A 23,592-nucleotide genomic window follows, 5' to 3' on the forward strand; every position below is an offset into this window, starting at 1 on the left:
CTTCAATAACATAAAATATTCACTGAAGATGCACTAAATGAATATTACTGGAGTTTTTTACCAACACCAAACCGTTATTTTAACACCTCGACACGTGTTTCGATCACCTCTTGAAGATGATCAAACTAGCTTGATCTTCCTCTTGAAGATGATCACTTGGTGATCGAAACACGTATCCAGGTGTTAAAATAACGGTTTGGTGTTGGGAAAAAACTCCAGTAATATCTTCATTACTTCACCAAAGGTTCCAAACAGTGCATCACAAGAAGATGCACTAGTTTTTCCATCAGCTAACCATTTTTATTGGAGATGAAGACCGATCAGAGGCCATTTTCTGAGTCAACTCCCGTAAATATCGAAACAGTTCATGACTTCATACTGTTGAATATGAATATTTGGTATGATTCATATCTGGCTCCTTCCGATTATCATGTCTTTTCTCAACCTGGCGCAGCTAAACATTTTGAGGAGGTTATATTAATACTAAACTGAATTGTGTACCTACGAGTTACCTAACTGCGTCCAGATTCTCATTAATCAATTATCTATCATATTCAAAAATAAACCTTCAGTTCAATAGTATGAAATAATGAGTACCAATTGAAAGAAACATACTGCACTCTACTCACTAGGGATTTTGATGAATAGATGACGCTCGTGTGGAAACAGCAGCACCCAAGGAATGAGAATGAATTTTTAATGGCTTTTTGAAACGATTTTATGTTAATTCAGATTTTGTGGAAAAGGTTTTTAGGTTTTTGGCTAATATCCAATGTTATTAGGCTAGTTATTCCTAGTTATTGATGAGCCTATGCCTATCATCCTCATGGTAAATGGCGCTTTCCGAAGCACTAACTTAGTTATATCTTCAAATATCCCAACTTTCATTTTACATTTTGCTAATTCATCGGATATGACTGATTGCAATTGATGGTAAACTAGTCAAAGACTGTTTCAATTGCCTATTCGTTACAATGAATGAAAAGGTCCATACCTTTTCTTTGAAGTGAAAATTTGATTTTTTTCAGGAATTATTACCGATTTTAGTGATTTTTTTTTGTGTCAACGGTATCGACTATAATAATCATCAGCCTCGTCTCCTGAGTAGGTTATGTCGATAACTCACCGAGTCACCTTGGAAATATTATGGTTATCAGCAGTCTCGACAGAATTCAAAGTCACGGTCTATTTGGGTAATTATCAACAACTCAAGAAAGTTCAATATTCGGAAATCCTTTTACTTTCTTAATTGTACGAAAATGCGCATCAAGAAATTAAAGAACATGTTTTATATGAGAGACATTAAATTTATTCTAGTCATATTCACCATTGAAAACATTTCTGTTGGAACACGGTTAATATCCGATGAATTACTTCACAAACCTGTCCACCCCAACTTGTTTTCTTGCAGATCCGGAAAATCGGGAATCTTCGTACTCTCATCGTCGAAGATAAATGAAGTTTTTGAAATGACTAATTTTGGACATGTTATTTATTATTATAAGAATACCTATCGGCACCAGTTTTGAAAATTTCAACAAATAATCAATTCTTTCTCCTCCATACAAACCATTATATAACAACCGCATGGTTCACGAAGATACCCGAGCGGTTCCTCACTCTACCTGGGCTACCTGTCACCTTCCACTAAGAACTATTAACAATATTAACATTAACGGTGAACAAGTTGTAGTTACCTTGGCGCTAGAAGAGCAGCTGTCTGCAGTCATTGCAATCTTCACTTTTCCTATCTACGTGCTTCATATCCGTCATGTTAGTGTCATAACAAAAACAAAGTGTTTCAAATGGTCAAAATGCAGTTCGACATGCTCGTCAACGTTTTTCGGAGTGCCACAGGTGAGTTTCCATTGTTAACAAGTGCTAACTAGAAACGGTGTCAGATTTGCTGTCTAAATATGAGAGAGACGGAGAGAAATTCAAAATGTCTATCGAAAGGAATATTGAAGGAAATTTACGACTTTCCAACCATGAAAGAGTTTAGTAGGCTGTAATAATTGTGTTAACTAATTCGCATATGAACTGTTTGAAAGTATTTTATTTCCTGCTTTTTAAACAATCCTTTAGAATTCAGTCCTAGTGAAGTAGTGAAGTGTAAACAGGTGTATTCTGATTATAGATAATCACCGCACATGCTATTATTGTTTTGTAAAGCATCCACGTATACGGGAACGCCGCATTGAAACTCGTAGAAAGTAGCTTTTATTTTCACAGTTAACAAATTGATAGGCGCACTTCCTCTGATCTCCAAGAAACTTACATTCTTCGATTCCCAGAAAAGTTAGCGATCGCCTTCATGGTCACAGGTGTTGTCTGGTCGTCGTAACGTCTTGTGGTGGATTGCATTTGCATTCAATTAACTGAATGTCTGGGTGCGGGTTATTATTTTTGTTGCCGAATGAATGAAATGTTACTCAACTTGTTTAGCCTGAGACAGGGATGACTAAGGGTAGTTCTGGGAACTGGGTGGGTTCTGGTATTTTTTCGGCAGCTGGGTAGGTAGTTAGGTAGGTATTTGGTTTTTCATTGTTTGACATCTATTAACGCTAATCTTGTATAGGGATCTCGATAATTGGGTGTAACGATCTTGATAAATACCTACCTATAACGTTTTTTACAATTTTGAAAGTTTCTGTTCAGTTTTTAATAGACTCTAAATGCGAAATGCGATTTAATGAGTTAATTTAAATTATGGTAAATTCCAGAGCCGGCTTTACTGTGCAGTGCATACAGGCGCATGGTCTTAGGGAGCGCAGAACAGGGCCGGCTTTACCACGTGCCCAAACTGGCGGCTATTTTGAAGCTATGTTTCCTGAAATAAAGATAATGAAAACATAAGTTATTTCAATATGATGGCAAAGATTATTGTATGGGCTTTCAAAAACGATAGGATCAGTTCAAAATTAACTTATTTTATCCATTGATATATGGACAAGTGATAATAATATCAATATCGAAAGATATCGCACTTTCAATACCTACATAGAAATATAATTTCACATCAGGTAAACAGAAAAAACCAAAAAAAGAAATAAATCACATGTCGTTCAAAAGATATACAGTCAAGAATGTGAAACGCCAAACGTGATGTCGAGCCCGCCTCCATACACACATACTCATTTTCAATGTAACCCCCACTACAGTTCTTGCAAGATATACAAATGCTCTGTACAGGGGCTTATCATTACTTGTCCTTCAATGCTGTTGGCGTTTGGCATTGTCTGAATAATTTGTGTTGTTTCAGAAAAAAATGTCATCGCCTAACAAAAGTTCATTTTTGGTTAAGTGTATATAACATTTTAATGAATTGTGCTACTACCTACAATACTAAATGAAATGTGCTACTACCTACAATACTAAATGAAATGTGAAAAGAAATTACAAAGAAGTCCTATTCCATTTGCTACCCTAATTAAAACTGATTATAGGAACGACACCGGCCGGCAAGGCCGGCCGTAATCCAATGGTAATTTAGTTGGGAGAGTCTATACCAGCACGATCGCTCGCCATCACGTTTGGCGTTTGCTATATAAAGGTCTCTTCTAATGATCAATGAATAAAAACACGAAATCGGAATATTACCAAGGTTTTTTTGTGTCTGAGAATAATTTTGCCTTTAAAAAAAGTACTTACTTCATAAGATGAGCCATTTTAATTTATTATACTTATTGGTAATGACTGAAAACAATTTGACTTAATGAGTTGTTTCATTCAAGAGATCGATAAAAAATACTTGTTTCTTCCATGGGCGGTAGAATTATGAGGATTTGACCATTGCCAACAATTGTCAAGTTAAGATGTCAAATGTCTAAATTTACATTACCTTTTCTTGTGCCTGTGAACAAAAAAGGCTGTGAACCACTTTGTCATGATTGATTACATTCTGAGTATGTACTTGATTGATATTTCACGCTACTCACTGTTGTGTTTAGTTACGTTGAAACCTTTTATTTTAGAAAGGAGCTTCATTTCCGTTGCCGAAACCTTAGCCACTCCTATATTTTCTTTACCACACACCACACGCAAACTCACAAGGAACCAGTACTCACAAATGTCTTGCGTCTGGTGCAAAACGAACATCAATAGCACTCTTTAACATATTTCTTTATCTCACTGGGAACGGTGGAACTCGCGAAACAAGGGTAGTTACAAACTCCTCTCATCATTCTGAAACTATTTTGCAATATTTTAAAGTTGTTTCTTTCATTATTATTGTCTATATTTTTTTCTCATAGGCATTCAACCGACACCTCCCCCAATGCCGGACGAAGGAGCTTCCGCCCCCGTAAAGCCCAAAGTTGTGGTGGCTCTGTACAATTATAAAGCAATAGAGACCGGGGATCTGTCGCTTGAGAAAAACCAAGAGTATGAAGTTTTGAGCGATTCTCAAGAGCACTGGTGGAAGGTGAAAGATGCCAGAGGGTGAGTTTTTCTAGGATGATGACAGGTTTCTTTCTTGTAACTGCATGTAAAATTATTAATTTTTCAGCAAAATTGATCTAATGAAGATTAGTTAAATTTTGTAATGGTCTCCAATACTATTTCATTGAGGGTTTTTTCCATTCAACCAGGTTTTCCAGTGATTTCTGAAAAACTTGGTTGAAGGAATGAAGGCAACGCAACCTTATACTACTTTCCTTAGCAAAACCTCATCTAACCCATCTCTCTTCGACCTTCTTGGTCTCGCCCTTCACCTGTTTTCTGCCTATCTAATAAACCAATAATACTACTATGGTTGTTTAATGTCTTCCATTCATTTTTCATCTGATATATCCACTTGGTGCTTTGTTCATTCTTGTCAAACTACACCACGTTTGCCACTATTCCATTTCTGTTTAAAACATTTCCCCTTTGTTTCTGTTATTTATCACCTTGACCTCTCTAGATGCATGATGATGCTTTGTACTCTAGAGTTGAATAAACTTTTCTGTTTTCATAATTATTTTGTGGAACATAGTCATTTGGTAAATACATATTCCATCTTGTTCTTGATCTGTTATTCTGTCGTCTAACTAGTTCAATACCTTCTAAGGCGGCATTTTTCCTATCCGACATGAAACTAGCTGTATTGTATCTGTATTCAAAGTAAAAAATGTGAAGAGAGCTTTAGATTCATGTCTATCAAATAATTATCATTTCAAAAATACCATTCTCGTGAAACCCCCATATACTTAATTTACTTTTTGAAGAGGTAACTATGCTGTGAAGTTTTTTCAGCTCAGCATTCCTGATTCCATGACCAGAAACTTACGTAAAAGACAAAAAATAGGATCCAAATATAAATGATTTTTTTTTCAAAACGTTCTTTTAGTATTTAATATTACTGTTCTGCACACCGATACTGACTGTATCAAATGAAAAACTTCTCAATATTTTCTTTTATTCATGTAAATATGAATGCTTTTGGCTTTCAATAATGGAAAATGTTTTTTGTTACATATAATTCCTGCAAAACAGTTATTATATGATTTTCATTTTATTGGTCCTCAATAAAATCACATCCAAACTACCTCTCGAAAAAACAATTGAAAGGTTTTTATTTTGACAAAACTATTTGTAATAAATGGAATCTGTGCCCATCACTATCAAACTATTAAATTTCATATCTGCCAAACTTGGCAGCTCATCTACATTATTGTAGAGCAGTTGAAACAGTTGATGAGAAGTTAACACATAATTGGAGGCTATCAGCAAAGTGGGAAAAAGGTATTCAAAATGTATTGACCTTTTGATGTGCACCTCAGGGTAGTGTTGTAAGTCCCGTACTATTTTGATTTACAATAATAGTATAAACTTGAGGCACAGTCGTGACTTTGAAAATTCATTTGTTAAAACAAATATTTCTTTAAAACATTCATAAGTATTTGAAAATAATAGAGTGTACCAAGTTCAATCAACTGAAATGTGTTCTAATCCATATTTTTCAGTCTTGCTACGCAAAACGCTTGAGTGTACGATAATTCAATAAATTTCATGAAAAATTCAACAACAGTACAATATAAATCATAAAAAACAAAATACACAGTTTATTTAATCACAACAACTATGTGGATTGCCAAATGGTCAATGATTTTTGTTGAGAAACATTTGTCTTTCAAAGTATTCATTACAGTTATGAGACAATTTAAATCAGTAACTTTTACCTGCCAAATATAATCTCTCTAATGAACATGTTATGTTATGATTTTATGTTCTTTATTGTAGAGATGCGAGTGGCTAACACCTTATTTTCTATTTAGGAATGTTGGCTTCATTCCAAGCAACTATGTCAAAGAAAAAGAGTCATTGGGGTTGCAGCAATATGAGTAAGTATTTCTAACCAGTATTCATGAACAAGTTATTGCATACAGAATTATTTCCTTGGCTTTAACTCCAAGTGATAATTAATAACGGTATATCTGTGGTTCATTCCCATTCTATAACAACTCATTTTTATTGTTTTACAGTTGGTATGTGTATGACATGTCAAGACAGAGATCTGAATCCTTACTGAAACACGAAGACAAGGAAGGTTGTTTTGTTGTCAGGAATTCATCAACAAGAGGACTCTACACCTTATCACTTTACACAAAAATGTGAGTTTTTATTAACTCAACTATTGCAATAACTACTTTTCTAAACAAGCTGAAACTTCAATAAAATCATAGAAGTTTGACTCGGCAGTGAATTTGTGCAAGTTGTACTGTGTCCCACTCATAATCTAAAAAGTTCGAATCCACTTTTGATTTGATATTTTTCTTACAAGAAATTACCTAGTTTGAGGTAGATTGATTCTGTTATATTACGTGACTGATGGGATTGCGAATAGTCATGATACCTACTAGGTAGTTCGGTGAGTTATTAACATAGTCTACTCAGAACACAAGACCTTGATAGTCAATGCTGCAGGCACAAAATGAATACTTTTAAATTTGTTTCTATATTGTAAACAAGCATTTAAAACTGAGTATTGAAAATTTGTTCCAAGGATAAAGGATATAGGGGAGGTAGCTAGAGGTAAGGTGGTTAAACTTAAAATACCACTGGCACTGGTTTTAAAATTCCCCCTGGATATCTCAATTGACGTGTTTTTTGCCTACGACAAATTCTCCCTGCTAAACGAAGTATTAGGGGTGGGAAGTTTTGAAATGGAGGCACTGTATGTTTTTGTGATATGCAAATAAATTCATCAATCTTATATCAACCTATATTTTTACAATATAAAATGTTTACTTTAATATTGGAGTAATAGAATTTTAATATCAGTTTAAACTCTATTTATAATACTTGCAGAACATTCGATAAGATGCTTTTAAACTTGAGAGAAACAGAAGCTCAAATGCATATAGAGCCACCTATTCAATTCCCAATATTTTATACAAATCATATTATTTCAAAACAAGCACTTTTTCCAAACACCAGACCTGCAATACTCTTCTCGACATATGTTTCATCAACCAAGTTTGTGTCTTCATGAGATATAAAAATGAGTCGGTAATATTGAATTGATTATTTTTTTGGTCACAATACTTGATCACAATACTTTGAGAATGAAAAAGGTAGCAAAATGTATAAAAATGTATTAAAATAGCATATTTATTGGTTCATGCAATATCGAACTAACAGATTCAAAAGAAATTGTACTTTCAGACCTCATCCCCACGTCAAACACTACCACATCAAGCAGAATGCGAGAGGAGAGTTTTACCTTTCCGAAAAACACTGCTGCAACTCCATTCCTGATTTGATAAATTATCATAAACACAATAGCGGAGGTTTGGCATCTCGCCTGAAGACTAGTCCCCATGATAGGCCTACTCCAGCCACTGCTGGTCTCAGTCACGGTAAGTTGAAGAGAATATACTTTCTACAGAAATACTGTTGTTTACACTCATTTTTTGGTGATTAACTAAATTTTTTTTATTAATCTATATTGAAACAGAAATCTTCATTATACCCTATGAAATCATTTTGAATTAAAAGGAATCATAATCCACAAGGTGCTATAATAAAAAATATGAAAAAGAATGGAGTTATAAAAATATATTGACAAAATTGGCGGTTAATGCATGCATATTCTTTCACTTCTAGGAAACAAAGAGTAACAAGAGAAATTAGAAAATTTGGTGGAAATATTATCTTGCATGCACAATGAATATTCGAAAAAAATTATAAGCCTTCAATAAGTTACTTATTTACTGACTATGACAAATATTTAGGACATGATTTTGCCCTAGCTTAAATATATATTGAGGACTTGATTCTCGAATTCTTTGGAGTCAGAAATGGGAGTTTGAAATGGCTAAAAGCTCATTTAGAACAGCGCAAACAAATCGTTCGACATGGTACGGAGTCTGAAGTAGGACACATACAATATGGCGTCCCTCAGGGCTCGGTTATTGGCCCATTACTTTTCTCACTGTATATAAACGACATCACTAAATTGAACATCTCAGCAAAAATTACCCTCTTTGCGGATGACACCACTGTACTGTGGCACAGTAAAGTACCACAGCAACTGTTTAATAAAATAGAAAAGGATATGTGCAAAATAAAACAAACTTTCTAGCTCTGAACTTGAATAAAACTAGCATAGTCACTTTCCGCTGCAGTCTTCCTGATATACCAATGTCAAATGAACTAATAAATCACAAACGAAATTTCTTGGGTTCGAAATTGACAATAAATTGAAATTTGAATGTCACATAAAATCTTTGTGTAAAAAACTCGCATCAAGTTGTTACACAGTTCATATAATCTCCAATGACTTGGGTAGTTTCACGGCGAGAACTGCTTATTTCGCTCTGATTGAATCACACATGAGATATGGAATCGCCTTCTGGGGTGTTTGTAGTACCTACTTATTTGATAGTGTGTTCATTCTGCAAAAAGAGCATTGAGTTATATATATATATATAAAGTGGATCAAAGATGCTCTTGTAGAAAATTATTTAAGCATCATAAAATATTAACAGTAACATCACTTTATATAACTGAGACGGTGAGCCTCATACACAAGAATAGACATACCTTACATAGATCCCTGAATCATCGTGAATCGAGGCAAAGCTCTCTCTTCAGACTGCCTATCCCCTCCAGCAATTTAATAAAGGATTCAATCGTCTATAATGGGATTAAAATCTACAACCATCTTCCGACAGTTATAAAGGACAGCTCATGCATTAACTGTTTCAGAAAATCGTCCAAAAAACTACTGCTTGAAATCTCACCTTATACCCTTAATGAATATTTTTTCTCCACTTTTGACTAATTATCTTCATAACTGTATGTTTACTGCGTGGGCTGCTCATAAAACATCTCAGCATGTATCCATATATGAATATAAAAATCATGTGTAGAGTTGTAAAACATGTATAAATCTCAATTTATTATTTATTTAGTATTAGGATTCAGATATTGAGATTTTTTACGTAGATGTAATCTAACTAATTGTTTGATCAAATCATATTGTATAGCTTTGTTTACGAGAATTATGTTCTTCTGACAATAAAGCATATCTTGATTGATTGATTGATTGATGAACAAAAAATGAAACCGCAATCAAAATTTGAAAAGTAAGCCCTATTTATTGAGTCTTCAGTCTCCTTCTATTATTACAAATCCAATAAAAAGAAAATTATAATATATAAGACTCGAGAATTGGTTGTGGTACAATATCAATTAATATTATCGTCATAGGAGAGAAAATAAAAGTTTCAAATGTTTGAAACTCTATTGAAAAAAATCCATTTTTAAAATTTTCATTTTACAGTCCCAGAAAAAGTGTACTGTGCAATACATACAAGGAGCCTTTTTTGTAGTGTTAGACAATATACTATCACATTCGTTTTGAATATATTAATTGGTTAATATAGACTAGATGAAGGTTTACCCTCTGTCTCTGTTGTTTTCGTGATTCAGTAGAAATAAATGTGAGTGGTAACACTCTAAATATAGTTTTTTTATCACATTATTATCATTGTTTTTTTTTTCAGATAAATGGGAAATTGACCCTAGCGCCCTGGTGTTATTGGAAGAACTAGGTTCGGGTCAGTTCGGTGTAGTGCGAAAAGGTAAATGGCGAGGATCGATTGATGTGGCTGTGAAAATGATGAAGGAAGGTAGCATGTCTGAGGAGGACTTCATAGACGAGGCTAAAGTTATGACGTGAGTTAATTGTTTATTATTTTTATTGTTTCATCAACATGGGAGGTGTTCAAGTAACTTGGCACATTTGATTCCAGCAAGAGCGGTACTTATCAGAAATATCCGAAGGATCATCGTTTTAAGGTTCAACTCAGTACACCTGGAACTTCACTGTTTAAAAACTCTTTCGATAAGAGAACTTCCTGAGAACGTTTCTCCAAATGAATTTAATCTTCAACAATTCAAATCCAACGTGAATCGATACTTTCGATTTTCCTGTAGTGCTTGTGTTTTGTTCTTGAAAAAAAAACTATTATTGCTGATGTAAATTAGTTTTTCCTAAGCTCATTCTTTTAAAAAAAGATATTTATCTTTCTATCAGTAAGTGACGAAGAAGTTTTTCTGTTTTCAAAAGGTATTTTTCATTATTATATTTGCACTATTTTCAAGTTTGTACGAGTAAATATAAAGTTACAGTCCATCTCTTATTGAAAGATTCACATTAAAAAAATGTTTTATATTGGCCTTACAATGAAATTTTCATATGATGTTTATTATTAAGGGTTTATTTGAAAGTCTTATGATATGACTCTATTCACTTCTGATTTCAAAATAGCACGCGAAACTCTCAGACTGCCATACGTTTCATATTAAAGCTAGGTTTTTGTCTGTTTCAGCAAATTACAACACACGAATTTAGTTCAACTGTACGGTATATGCAGTATGAAAAATAGGCCAATTTACATTGTCACTGAATACATGAGGCATGGGTCATTATTGAATTACCTCCGGAGGCACGAACAGAGTCTGAGCATCAATCAAGGGTTGTTACTCGACATGTGTATTCAGGTAAGTGAGAGTCAATGTGATAAGAATTTTTCAAAAGCATCTCAGAATTATTTATTTTATTTATTTACGGACTTGCCCTTTTACAATAAATATATAAATAGTGTGAGAGAAAAATAAACAATTGAACAATAATATAAAACACCAAAATTATGAAAAATCAATTAATTAATAATAATAATAATCAGCAGTTTCTTCATAGTAGGTCAATACATTTAACCTGATTTTTGACCTGATTTACAATGGTGAGGAACTTCAAACAGCTCTGAAACTCTGAATTTTCATTGAAGTAATATCAGTTGTGTTACATATGTAAATGTAAATCAATTTCAGCTTGGCGGTGCTCCAAAGTAGATAAATTCAAATGTAGCAGAATATCGGAGTATTCATAATTGGACCTCTTGTTTTGTACCTTCTCAATATACCTTCCTGATGACTCCATATCACGCAATTACTTTCCAAGACCGAACTAACGAAAGAACAATACAATATTTTAAATGTATCTGTAAGGTGCCTGTGGATCGTTGAACAAATCCCAATAATTCCAATAACAACGTTAACAAAACATTCTGTTTTGTTTGAGAGTCGGAAGATTTTCAACCATTTACCTACCGAAATGAAAAGTATAGTGAACTACAAGGTATTCCGTAACCGTGTAAAAGAACTTTTGCTCTTAAAAGCGTATTACAGCTTGGTCGAATATTTTGAAGACAGGCTTTGAGACCAGCTTCTGATTTAGGTTTTTATTTTTTGAACTTTTTACAGTTCTGGAAATTTTACATAACTTCGACTATTATATTTTATTATATTTTTATTTTGTCTGCACCTGTTATTTTTATTTTTCTTTATAATTACTTGATAACTTGTATTTCATATATATATATATATATATATATATATATATATATATATATATATATATATATATATATATATATATATATATATGTGTGTGTGTGTGTATATATGTGCATATATGTGTTATATATGTGTATGTTATTTTGTGTAATAGTATTGTTTTCATATGTTTTGTCAATAAGATTTTTTTCTTAGACAATTAAGTACAGTGATTGATTGATTGATTGATTAATTGATTGATTGATTAATGTGATCTATATGACATTTAAAAGTTACTGTGTTATCAAACAATACCTAGTTCCTAATGCTGTTGGCCAACATTAGATTAATGTTTTTGATTTTGAATGGATATATGGATATGTGTGTAGTTGTTGAATACACTAAATTTATTATTAAATTCAAAGGGGTATATTTTTAGAAGAGATTAATTTTTGAGAAAGGTTTTGGCTTTATACTTCATCTTCATGCAAACAATTTGGGAATCTTCCAAAGAAATGAAGAAAAAAATCAATTTCAAAATAAACTCTTTACAAAGATGTGTAGATCATGCAAAGAAGCAACTTTCAGACACAAACTGGAAGAAGAAGCCCTGCTGAAACAACTACTTTCATATTAACGAAACAAACAAATACTTTCGAAACAACAACTTTTATATGATTTTTACAAAAAACACTTTTTCCTATTCAGTTTGTACTCCAAACATTCCTTAGGGAATTGAAACATATATCATTAAGTGACATCTTTGCATTATCTACACAACTTTGTAATGAGTTTATTCTGGAATGGATTGCTTTCTTCCTTTCTTTGAAAGATTCCCACGTTTCATTATTGTTTATAAGCTTATGAAAAAAGTAAACGGAATGGTGACATGTCTCAATGATAAGTAACTCATTTTTACATTTGTTTTCACACTTTAGTTTTTTGGGAAAACTTTCTGGATGAAATTGAAATAAAACTATTTGAAAAAAGACAGTGATATCCTCAGTTTTACAGTAAGGCACGATTATTTTGAAATCCTAACAACAGTCAAAAATAATGATGACATTTTACAGGTTTGTAAGGGAATGGCCTATCTAGAAAGGCACAACTACATCCACAGAGACTTGGCTGCCAGGAATTGTTTAGTCGGAAGTGAAAATTTGGTTAAAGTAGCAGATTTTGGGTTAGCTCGATATGTTCTAGATGACCAGTATACATCTTCCGGCGGTACAAAATTTCCTATCAAATGGGCTCCTCCTGAAGTGCTGAATTATATAAGATTTTCATCAAAATCAGATGTTTGGGCTTATGGTAAGTACCCTGTTCAAAATTAACTATCATGAATGAGAGTATTGAATGAGAATAGAATAATTTTACTCAAAATGGAAGTATATTTTTAGAAGAGATTAATTTTTGGGAAATGAAGGTTTTGGCTTTCTACTTTTCCATCTTTATACAAAAAAAGTGGGAATCTTCCAAAGAAAGGAAAGGAGTATTCAATTTTAGAAAATTAACCATATTTGAAGATGTGTAGATCCTGCAAAAGAGTAAGTTTTAGACAAAAACTGGAAGAGAACCCCTTCCGAAACAGCTACTTTCATATAAACATTGAATTACACTAAAGAAAAATACTTTCAAAATAAATACTTTTATATGAATACAGTTATACAAAAAGCCCTTTATCTACTCAGTTTGTATTCCAAACATTTGTTACAGAATTGAATCAGATATCATTCATCGGATTGCTACACAATGTAGTATATGAAAGGATAAGATTTCATTCATATGGAATACTCATCCTCAATGGCGGACATCGATGTTTTGGAATAAGACACTTGTCTTACTGCTTCGTAATTTGGTTTTATTTGAAAATTTGATGCCTAGATATTTTGGAGAATTGTGTGCTACATATAATTGAATAAAATTGAAATGTTGAGGTCTAATGTCTTTACTGTGACAAACATAAAATTTTTTTTCAGGTGTTCTGATGTGGGAGGTGTTCACCTGTGGTAAGATGCCATACGGACGACTGACGAACACTGAAGTTGCCGAACGTGTTCAAAGAGGGATGATTTTGGAACGACCGCAGTCCTGTTATAAGGAAGTGTATGATGTGAGTGAAAGAAATTTTTCTCCATGTTTTCAAACTTGCTCTGGCTAATTTCGTTTGAAATCGAAACATGGCAGGTCTCAGCATGTCGCGTTTTATTTTAGCGGTAGCTAAAATATTCAATACTACATCAAAGGTTTGAAACAGTGCATCAGAAAAACAATTCAGTTGACTTCTGTTTTCCCATAATTGAGTTGGTGTTTGAATACATCTTTGAAGTCAAGTATCTCTGTAGACCTGGAACCAGTGTTATTATAAAAATATAACATAGTAGGTATTACCTCTCACAAGTGCATTGATGAAAGTTAATACCTTGAAACTGGTCTGTAGGAGACCAACTTGATTAATTTCATCGTGGTCCTGCTGCTAGATGAACAAGAAACATCTGTGAGAGTAACCACTGTGAGGTATCTTGCATAAATGTCTGTCGGATATAATTCAATGTCCGGCGTGGTATTAGCCGGGGAAGTAGCTGTTTTCGGCAGGAATTAACCATAACATACTGCGTAGGTAAGTTGAGATAGATAAATATTTTGAGATTTCATTTCGAAGTATTTGTTTTCTTGTGATGCACTGTTTGGAACTTTTGGTGTATTGATGAGGTGTTGAAAACAACGGTTTGATGTTTGGGATAAAACTCCAGTAATATTTGTTTGTTTTCCTATGAAAAAAATTGTTAATACATTAGCTTTCTAATTTATGAATCTTATGATTTGCTTAATCAAATGCACTTGCACAGAGCAGAGTCATTACACCTATTTTTTGTGAATCCATGGTGAAATCCAGATAATTTATTACCTCATTTTGAAATGATCTGAAAGAACCAATCAAAATTTGAATTAAAAATATACCTCAATTGGAATGGATTTCTTGACAATAATAAAATTTTGTCACTTCTCAGAACCAGTTACCTTTTCTTGCATTATTTCACAGTTTTGCGATTCATCCTTGTAAGTAATTGATGAATAAAGGAATATACTTTTTATTTTATAGTGCCTTCACTATATGGGTTTTCTCTCGAAAGGAAATTCAGATAATTGAAAAAAAATGATTGTAGATTAAAAATTTTACTGAGGTTGAATATTGTTTCGTCCTTTAATTTTAATTCTATTTCTTGTAGGTTATGCGAAAATGTTGGAGTCACCTCCCGGAAAACCGGCCCTCCTTCAAGATCCTCAAAGAGACCCTGATTGGTGTCTCGCAAGGCATCTTGGTTGATTGACTGGCCAAGTTGGTTTGCGAATGCATCTCGCACAGTTCTCCCTCATCATCTCATGCTGCCAGCGACTACGAACACACCTGGATCAACGTCTGCCAAACGCTTTGCAGAGAAGCAACAAAGAACAAAGTCAAAAAATTGTCAACAGTTCAGTGATATGTATAAGGTCTATGTTTTCTGTCTGCTTATCGAGGGTGAATGCTTCGTAGACTGTTTACTTGTTACGTTTGCGATTGAAGTGATCTGTGATAACTTTCAAAATCTCTTCTTAGTCGACTTGATTTGGTTTTGGTTTGTTTGTTTCTTTTGCGACATGCGCAGTTGTTTTTGATTTTGAAATTAATAAAGAACCTTTGTTGACTAGTTTGTGAAGGCAATTTTTTACTGTGTTGTATTCATTTTATCACAATATTCAATCTAGTGTGTATCAAGATATTTCGTTGACCCCATTTGTTGTGACAGAGGCAACATTTAAGGTAGTAGTACTAAAGGTTTTAGGATCAGCGTTCAAAATTTAATAAAAATTGCCTTATTGGTACATTATCAGTTGAATTTTGAGAGGTCTACAGGGAACTGAAAAAAATATATTAATATAAAAAAATGTTTACTTTCACCATCTATTCTTATGGGACCTCACGGAGTTCATTTCATTTTGCTAATGCAAATTGTTTCACATATTTATTTATCGATAACCCTTTTACCTTTCCAGTGAAATATAATTTTTTGAAACTTGATAAATTCAATTCAGACATTTTAGTATATAAACATGCCTAATCAATAACTTTTAGGAATAAATAAATGCTTGCGCTATAGATTCTTGCGCATGGTCTTATGATCTATCTCTTTTGCTTTTACGTGGTGATGCCACATATAAATACTATAATAATAATAATAAATCTTTATTTTTCAGTTAAAAAGCATAAGTGTATGAATACATTCAAGCAGTAACTGATAAAAACATCATAATTAATATAGAAAAGAATTCAAATGATATGAACACAGTCATAAGTTATCAAATCGAAATCGAACTTCACAAAGCACACATTTGACTTTTGTGATATCGCTTATATTTACTGATATTAAGCATATAGATTGATAGTGGCATAGTAAACTCTAACAAGGTTTAACAAAAAAATAATAATAATTGAATAATTTCAACATGGTCCTGCTTCTGGATGAATGACAAACTTCTCCAAGGCTAACCTCTGTAAGTGGTATTTTGCATAAATGACTGTTTGGATATAATTCAATGTCCAACGTGGTATTTCAAAATTTTATTTTGAAATATTTTTTTCTCATATGAGAAATTATTACAATTTTCACAAATATTGTGGAGGTTATTTTAGACCCAAAAAGCAATTTTGAAACGGCCTCAACTATGAAAATAATAAAGAATATGGTTCTCGACCTCGTTGATTCTTCGATCGCATAAGTTTGGACTTTTGGTTGAAAAAATAAATATACATTTTCATTTATATTTCTCCATTAAAAATTTATTGTCGTTTTTTCAGTCAATTTCAATTATAATCAGATCTACAAGTTTCACCACCTGTCTCGCCTCAAGAAACCATTGCAAACCTAATGAAATGCTTTTGCTTTCAAAAGTTGTCAGGTTTGGAAAAATTTTTGTTTTTTAACAAGTTTAACTTTGCAGATAAATGTGGTTTCTCAAATGACTGATTCAAATGTAGTATATACAATACCTCTTTTCATTTTTCCACAATTTTTCGCCTATACTTAATAAAATTGGAGAATGTTTGGCACAAGGAAAAATTGCCTTCAAATTGTGACGGGAGTTTCTTTGTTTCAATCAAAATGACTGGTAACCAAATTCTGTTGGTGTGAAAATTTAATGTTTTTGCTCTCTATTTTTTGTTTGTGTGTGAATGGTTTCAACTATGGCTGTTTATAGTTCTTATAGGTATAGAAATGATTGCAGCAGTTTTCTTATATTAAAAAAACTTGCAAAACTAGATCTGAATTTGTGATTTTTTTATATAAATTTTTACTATATTATATTAAACTATTATAACAATTGCAATTATTCATATAATGTTAGACAATAACCATATAGGTGAAATATTAATCAAATTATTAATCATTTGATAATTTTTACAAAGTTGTGGCATATAAGGGCATCTTACTTTTTTTTAAATGAATGCTCATATAATACAGGGTTTGTAAAAAGTGCCAAACGGAGATCTAAAAATTAATAGAACATTGCTCTTGATCCACATTCTCCTTTTGTCTAGAAAAATAAATTCAATATTTTTTTTATTATTTTGAATCAACATGATGTATGGCTTGCTTGATTAATACTTTCACCTGCAATTTTATAGCACTAACATAGTTCATCATCAACAAAAGAAAATATGCTCAACTGCTTTTATAATTTATTTTCTTATATTTGTTGAACTGACTTCAACCTCCTTAGAATATCATCTGTTATGTTTGGCAGCTATTTGGAAATTCACAATTCAAAGTATAGAGTTGACGCCTCTCAAAACATGAAACACAAGAACTTTCCCAAAAAGTACCAGTTTCAACCTTGAGTTGTTGTAGTTTATGATTTTGGGACCTCCTCATAGCTTACCAAAAAAAGAAAACTATTATTTTGTTTAGCTAAGAATTATCTAGACGAAAGCTTTAGAGAAAGTAGATTTTTATAATAATTGTTATTTGACGGAGTAGAAGAGCATTTGATGCTTTTAAATGTTTTATAAATGTGAAATTTAGTGACGTGATTAGGAGATAATCCGATTTAGACACAAATATTGGCAACTTTTATATTTAAAATTATGACTGAGATGTATCTGGGAATAGTACTATTATTATAGTTATTGGACAAACTTTGTATGTATGAAGACAAGTTTGAAATAAATTGTGCGCTCCTATGATATTTGCACGTCTCAACTTAAACTGAGGGCATTTAGATAGTTTTGAATGTTTTAACGATTATGCTGAGACGAGAGAATGTCGGAGCGAAAATGTGAAAGTCTGTACCTCTATATTGGTAGCTCATTATTCTATTGAAACCATAAAGCATTCACCCTTGATATCGAAGTATGTAAAACTTCAGTTGCTCGTTTGAATAGTACTGTAACAACTGAAGTGGTATAAAATTATTTATAAAATGAGTACATTTGTATATAAATATGATTATTAAAATAAATATAAAAACTTAACAGAAAGTTTTTTTTCAGCCATGTTCCAAAAAAACGGGAAAATTTCCCGAGTTTAGTCTCTTGAAATTATGTTGAACTAAACTTACTTTGAAAATATGATGCAATTGACAGATAGGGACTTGATAAAAATCCATTAGAACATATTCAAAAAACACACTTTAATGTAAGATTTCCACTTGAGTTTACAAAACCGCGTGTTTTGCTTTACAATAACATCTTTGGTCGTCACATAGTGACTGAACAAATTGTGTGTCGTGCTTTTATAGTAATTTGAATCATTATGACTATTACCACCTGACAAATTTCTGTATGATAAATTGATTACCTAAACTATTTTTATAGTCTTGATTGAACTCGTGTCCCTCTGCTATAAAATGATTTCGCAAATGTTGATTTGGTGTTTCCTTTCAAAAACTACTTTTATGTTCTTTTATACTTTTGGAAAAAGTTCTTCCAGTTTGTACGATATAAAATTTTAGACAAGAACCACAATTCAACTTGTATACTCCCAATCTATCTGACACTGGAGTTTTATCTTTATTGTTTTAACAAATTATTATAAAAGATTGTATAGCGAAACACGTGTCAAGGTTTTGTAACTTTCAAGTGGAAATCTCACATCAAAGTGATTTTTGACCATGTCAAATTTACTTTTTTAATTAAGTTAAATGTTTTCTGATTTTCATCTTCCCATAGATTTTCCGAACACGGCATTATTGATTTAATTTAGCGATATCTGAGCATTCCATTTTGAATCTGCTGTCAGGATAAATTTAGGAGTGTATTTCGTAAAATTATGAAAACAATTTTTTCTGGTGAGTTATACTATGGGAAGGGAAAATTGTTTAGGAGTTTAAGAAAGTGAACATCCCTTATGATTTAAGGTCTGTCCCAATTTGAACTATATGTTTTCATTAATTTGGTAAATATGTAAATGAATAGAAGAAAATCAAATAAATAAAGGTCATTTATCGAAAAATCGTCAATAATTGTTATCAGTTCAAAACATATTGATGGTACTTGACCTACTTCACTGCTAAAACTAAGGTGTTACTAAATTTGATACCTTTCCTTATTTTCATGTCACGGTGATGTGGCTCTTCTTCACCTAGCTACTCGTCAGACTCTATGGACCTAGAGTAACCAAAAATGGACATGGACAGAGAAGACGGACATTTATTCAGTGTCCATCTTCTCTGAGTCTACAGAGAAGATGGACATTGAATAAATGTCTCCAACTGTCCTCCCTGTAACATTTATTCAAGAGAGAGCTTCAACATTGTCCAACTTCTGATCTGTCAGGTACAGATGACTCACAGAATGCCGTCACATGGGAAGATTTCTGCGGTCATCAATATGGAAATTAGGTCTGCCGCTTCTTTAAAAACTGATATGAGCCATAATAAATCTTCGCGGGTTGTAGCTGAGGTTCGAATAGACACCGTCACTTTTGACCTATCTGCCTGCCTACACTTTTACAAAATAAGGTTTTATAATGGAGACCCTAGTTGTAGGTAATGCAACAAAAGGAAAGAAACCGAGGTAAGCATGCGATGGAAAATTTCAATTATGCCCAGAAAAATGTGGCAAACATTCCAACAAAGAACCTTCACAAACTAGTACAGGAAACAAGATTGTTGAATTGTGGAATGATTGTGGAGTTGGCCGCGGTGGTAGTGCGCCCGACTCACGATCGGAAGGCCGTGGGTTCGATTCTCGCCTCGACCAGATATTTTTCTCGAGAGAATTTATCTGGTTGAAGCTGGGATGATTTTGCAACCGTGTTAGGAATCGCACGTTAAAAGGTAAAACTTCGTTAGTCCTTAGCTCGCACAAGTTTCTCAACTTCTGAGAGTTGTCATTCGTATGGGGGCGACAGCTGATTAACGGAAAAACAGATTTTAAAACAAATTTTTTAAAAAACAGATATGAATCATATGAAATGTTGAAGAGTAGAGGAAGAAGCAATAAATCCATGTGGACATGTCAGATGACTTCTATGAAACAAAAGTAGTCCATTTGAGGATTTTTTTTTGACAAGCTTTGAAAATGAAGTCTGATCTAATAAAAATGAACCATGTTTCCCAATATAAATATGAATGTATTGAATCTCACGTCAGGATGTTGAAGGGTCGTTGAAAAGTCGTTATATGTTGTTTGGTTTATAATTTTCATTTTTACAATAATGATGAGTTAAATCCATGGAATTATGCTAATCGTTCTCTTTCAAGTTCAGCAATCGTAGTACATGCTGTTTGTGAAAATAACTTTCAGCTAAAGCGTCTTTAAGAAGGTAAGTCTTCATTTCTATGTTTTCAAGCTGTCGATAACAATATTGTAGTAAAGCTGTAAGACCTTCCATGTCAGAGTTTCCTGAGCTGCTGTCCGTTACCAGGTAAACTTTGGAATCCAATATTTCGAGGGCTTGATTGAAATTATTCATCATAGTGTCAATTTGTTCAGCAATTTCATAGGTATTTTTTCTGAAATAAATAATACAATTATCGCAAAAAATTCAGACGTTTAGATGTAGGAAAATGAAAAAAAATTGTGGACGGAACAGAAATTATCAGTTTTGCCGTTCTTTGGAAATGCTAGATTAGTATAATTTTCAAGGTTTATATAAAGAATATTATTATATAACCTCAAAACAGGACCGTATTGAAAATGTTGGAATTTTTCCAAAAAAAAAAGTAATAAAAAAATAAAATAATTCAATAAAAACTCCTTTCATTGGTTTTTAGATGATATGTAGAAAAAAATCGATCCAAAACAAATAGGTACTTTCATTTTGGAACATTGAATCACATGGAAATCACTCTTATTCAGTTTATACATCAAATATTCGTAATTGAATTGAAACAGATATTAAATAAATGAATGCTACTCACACGAAAAACTCTCTTTTAATGTACCTTTAGTAATTTCGGGTGAAATTCTCAATCATATCAGAAAAAGTATTGAACTTATACAGTTCCAAACGAATACAATATATGTTTATTCGTTTCAAAGAAACAAAAATCAATATGTAGTTTGAGAAAGAAAAAACCATCAAGTATGAGGTAAATGCAAGTTTTTCAACTTCAGCTGTCCTTTCACATTCAGAGAATTTTTCTCTCCAGATGCAAACTACATCGCCGTTGTATTACCGTGGAAAGGTCAAATGTTATTTTCAGGATTTTCAAAAAGATCTGACTCGACAGAAATATATAGAATCTTTTTTTACAATTTTTGGTAATGAATCTCCATCACAAAAGACTGTACAAGTGAAGGCGATGACATTTATGAAAACGCCACCTATGGGATAGACACAAGACTCAGTCCAAAAATATCAAAGAAGTACTATGATAGATAAGACTTTATTAAAACTTACAATTTATACAGTTGCAAAACTCCAGTCAAAAAATACAATTCAATAAAATACAGAACTATCTGATAAACATTGAAAAAATGTAATAGTTCGTCCGTCACTGATGAACCTCGTGGAGATCGAGTGATCAAAATGAATTGAACATCTGCTCGTGACAACCCGTGAGATATACGCATCCGTTATCACATCGTATACTGCAATACATATGATTGTGCATGAACATTGTGAACCGAAAACTAAGTAAGAATAAATTGGAAAAAACAACCTAAAACGTCGCATTATCCTTCAACAGGACGAATCCAGCCCCAGGCTGTATCTATTGGAGGTGGTATGTATATCTACAGAACCAGAAATACACTTCCAAAATGTAATGATGTACACCCATATCAAACTAGAGCTAGCAGCAATATCTATCCCAAACTTGACAATCTTGATCTGGTGTCAAAGGGACCAATTTCCATAGGTATTAAGGCTTAGAATAAGTTGCCAGTAAATATTAGAAATGAGACCACACTATCCAGATTCCGAACCGCCATGAAAAAATATTTACAAATTAATTTGTTTTACGACCTCACTGAGTATTTTAATATGAAACAATGGTGAATTAGTGTATGTTTTTATATATTTGTGATTGTGCATATTGATTGTAAAACTATAGGTTTCTTTTTTAGGATAAGAACTTTTTTATTGTTCATTGTAATTGTTCCATACCCAATAGGGTCTCTGAATGAAATGATTGATTGAAAAAAAACATCAAATCGATAACTCATTGCTCGCTAATGAGTTTTTTGGTTTGAACGCATGCAAAAGTGTACTAATCTTGTAGATTGAATATTTTGAAAGACAATAAAACAGTTTTTTTCGAAAAACTTTAAGGTGAAGTTCAAAAATGTTGTTATTTTTTACCTGTAAATATCATGTGATGCAACTCTGCAGCAACACAGTACATCCCTTTCAAGGTCCACTAGGTTACTTTCAATTTGATTCAGTGTTGAATGTGCGAGCTCAATGTTCATATCTACTTGACCTTGGAAACATTTGGCCAAAATCAACCTTCTTTGCAACAATTTGAGCTGCTCGTGGTAATTGCATGTGTCGAACATCAGTTTATTCATTTCACCGGCTTGGAGGTGGAATGTTTTATAGTTTTCTTGGACATCCATCACCCATTGATCGATTAAATGGTTGAGGTTACTGAATGTTAGGTTGTCGGAGACGATTTCACTGGAATTTGACATTTTGACTTTGAGAACCGAAAGAATAAAGGTTAGGTAGAACTTTTTTGGCATATGGAATATGATTACAAAACACTGTACCAGGGTTCCTTGAAAAATTATGAGCATATATTGTTTCCGTCATAAAGAGTACTTTCATCACTCATATTACCAAACTTGATTTTGTAAGAATATACCGCGTGTTCAATTGAATTAGTGAAAAATTCCACGTTATCAATAACCAATTTACTTCTAACATGAAAACATTTTCATCTGACTTTCAATAGATACATTAAAAGGAGAATGACGCTACTTTCTTGTCACATTAAAGAGTCGAAAAGGGGAAGGAAGCTACTTTTTCGTCACATTAAAGAGTTAAAAAGGTCGTAGGGTAAAACCATACACTTCTCCGAACACCATAAAAACTGATTATTTCTTTAAAATATATGTAAAGGTTGGTCTCTAAAAGACGACAATTTGGTGACGCGCATCAAAAGAGTATTGCAGTTCTGGTGTGTGGGAGCATTGCTTGTTTCGATGAAAATATAAAATTATATTTATGAATTATAAGGACCCAACTATTTTTATGCTCTTCGGTAAAGTGCATCAACACCACCTTTTACACTAAACATAAAAGATATCAATGTGCCATAAATAAAATATGTTGT

At 32.7% G+C, this 23,592-nt stretch overlaps 1 protein-coding gene and 2 long non-coding RNA genes across 4 annotated transcripts; 1 reads left to right on the forward strand and 2 right to left on the reverse strand.

The window, feature by feature from the left end:
• The first annotated feature begins 1,651 nt into the window (after positions 1-1,651).
• On the forward strand, positions 1,652-18,335 carry LOC111506715 (tyrosine-protein kinase Btk). 2 transcript variants are annotated; one of them, XM_023161896.2, is made up of 10 exons: positions 1,652-1,857; positions 4,254-4,440; positions 6,258-6,323; positions 6,465-6,593; positions 7,648-7,841; positions 9,993-10,164; positions 10,821-10,992; positions 12,900-13,137; positions 13,806-13,939; positions 15,057-18,335. In XM_023161896.2, exons 1-10 carry the CDS (start codon positions 1,806-1,808, stop codon positions 15,156-15,158), a joined length of 1,446 nt encoding a protein of 481 aa, XP_023017664.1. In that variant the 5' UTR covers positions 1,652-1,805; the 3' UTR covers positions 15,159-18,335. The 2 variants fall into 2 exon arrangements, with proteins under 2 accessions (XP_023017664.1, XP_023017665.1); XM_023161897.2 differs by lacking the exon at positions 1,652-1,857 and adding an exon at positions 4,004-4,160.
• On the reverse strand, positions 2,039-3,789 carry LOC141485511 (uncharacterized). Its single transcript, XR_012467255.1, has 2 exons — positions 3,652-3,789; positions 2,039-2,830 (listed from the first exon to the last, which is right to left on the reverse strand). It is a non-coding gene; the product is annotated as an uncharacterized lncRNA (long non-coding RNA).
• A 1,655-nt stretch (positions 18,336-19,990) lies between the features above and the next one.
• Positions 19,991-23,363, reverse strand: LOC111506729 (uncharacterized). Its single transcript, XR_012467254.1, has 2 exons — positions 22,617-23,363; positions 19,991-20,823 (listed from the first exon to the last, which is right to left on the reverse strand). It is a non-coding gene; the product is annotated as an uncharacterized lncRNA (long non-coding RNA).
• Positions 23,364-23,592: the final 229 nt, after the last annotated feature.

The sequence above is a fragment of the Leptinotarsa decemlineata genome, unplaced genomic scaffold, assembly GCF_025532065.1.
Source record: "Leptinotarsa decemlineata unplaced genomic scaffold, Ldec_3_MD MMD2_tig00026328_RagTag_RagTag, whole genome shotgun sequence".
NCBI classification, from domain to species: Eukaryota; Metazoa; Arthropoda; class Insecta; order Coleoptera; family Chrysomelidae; genus Leptinotarsa; species Leptinotarsa decemlineata.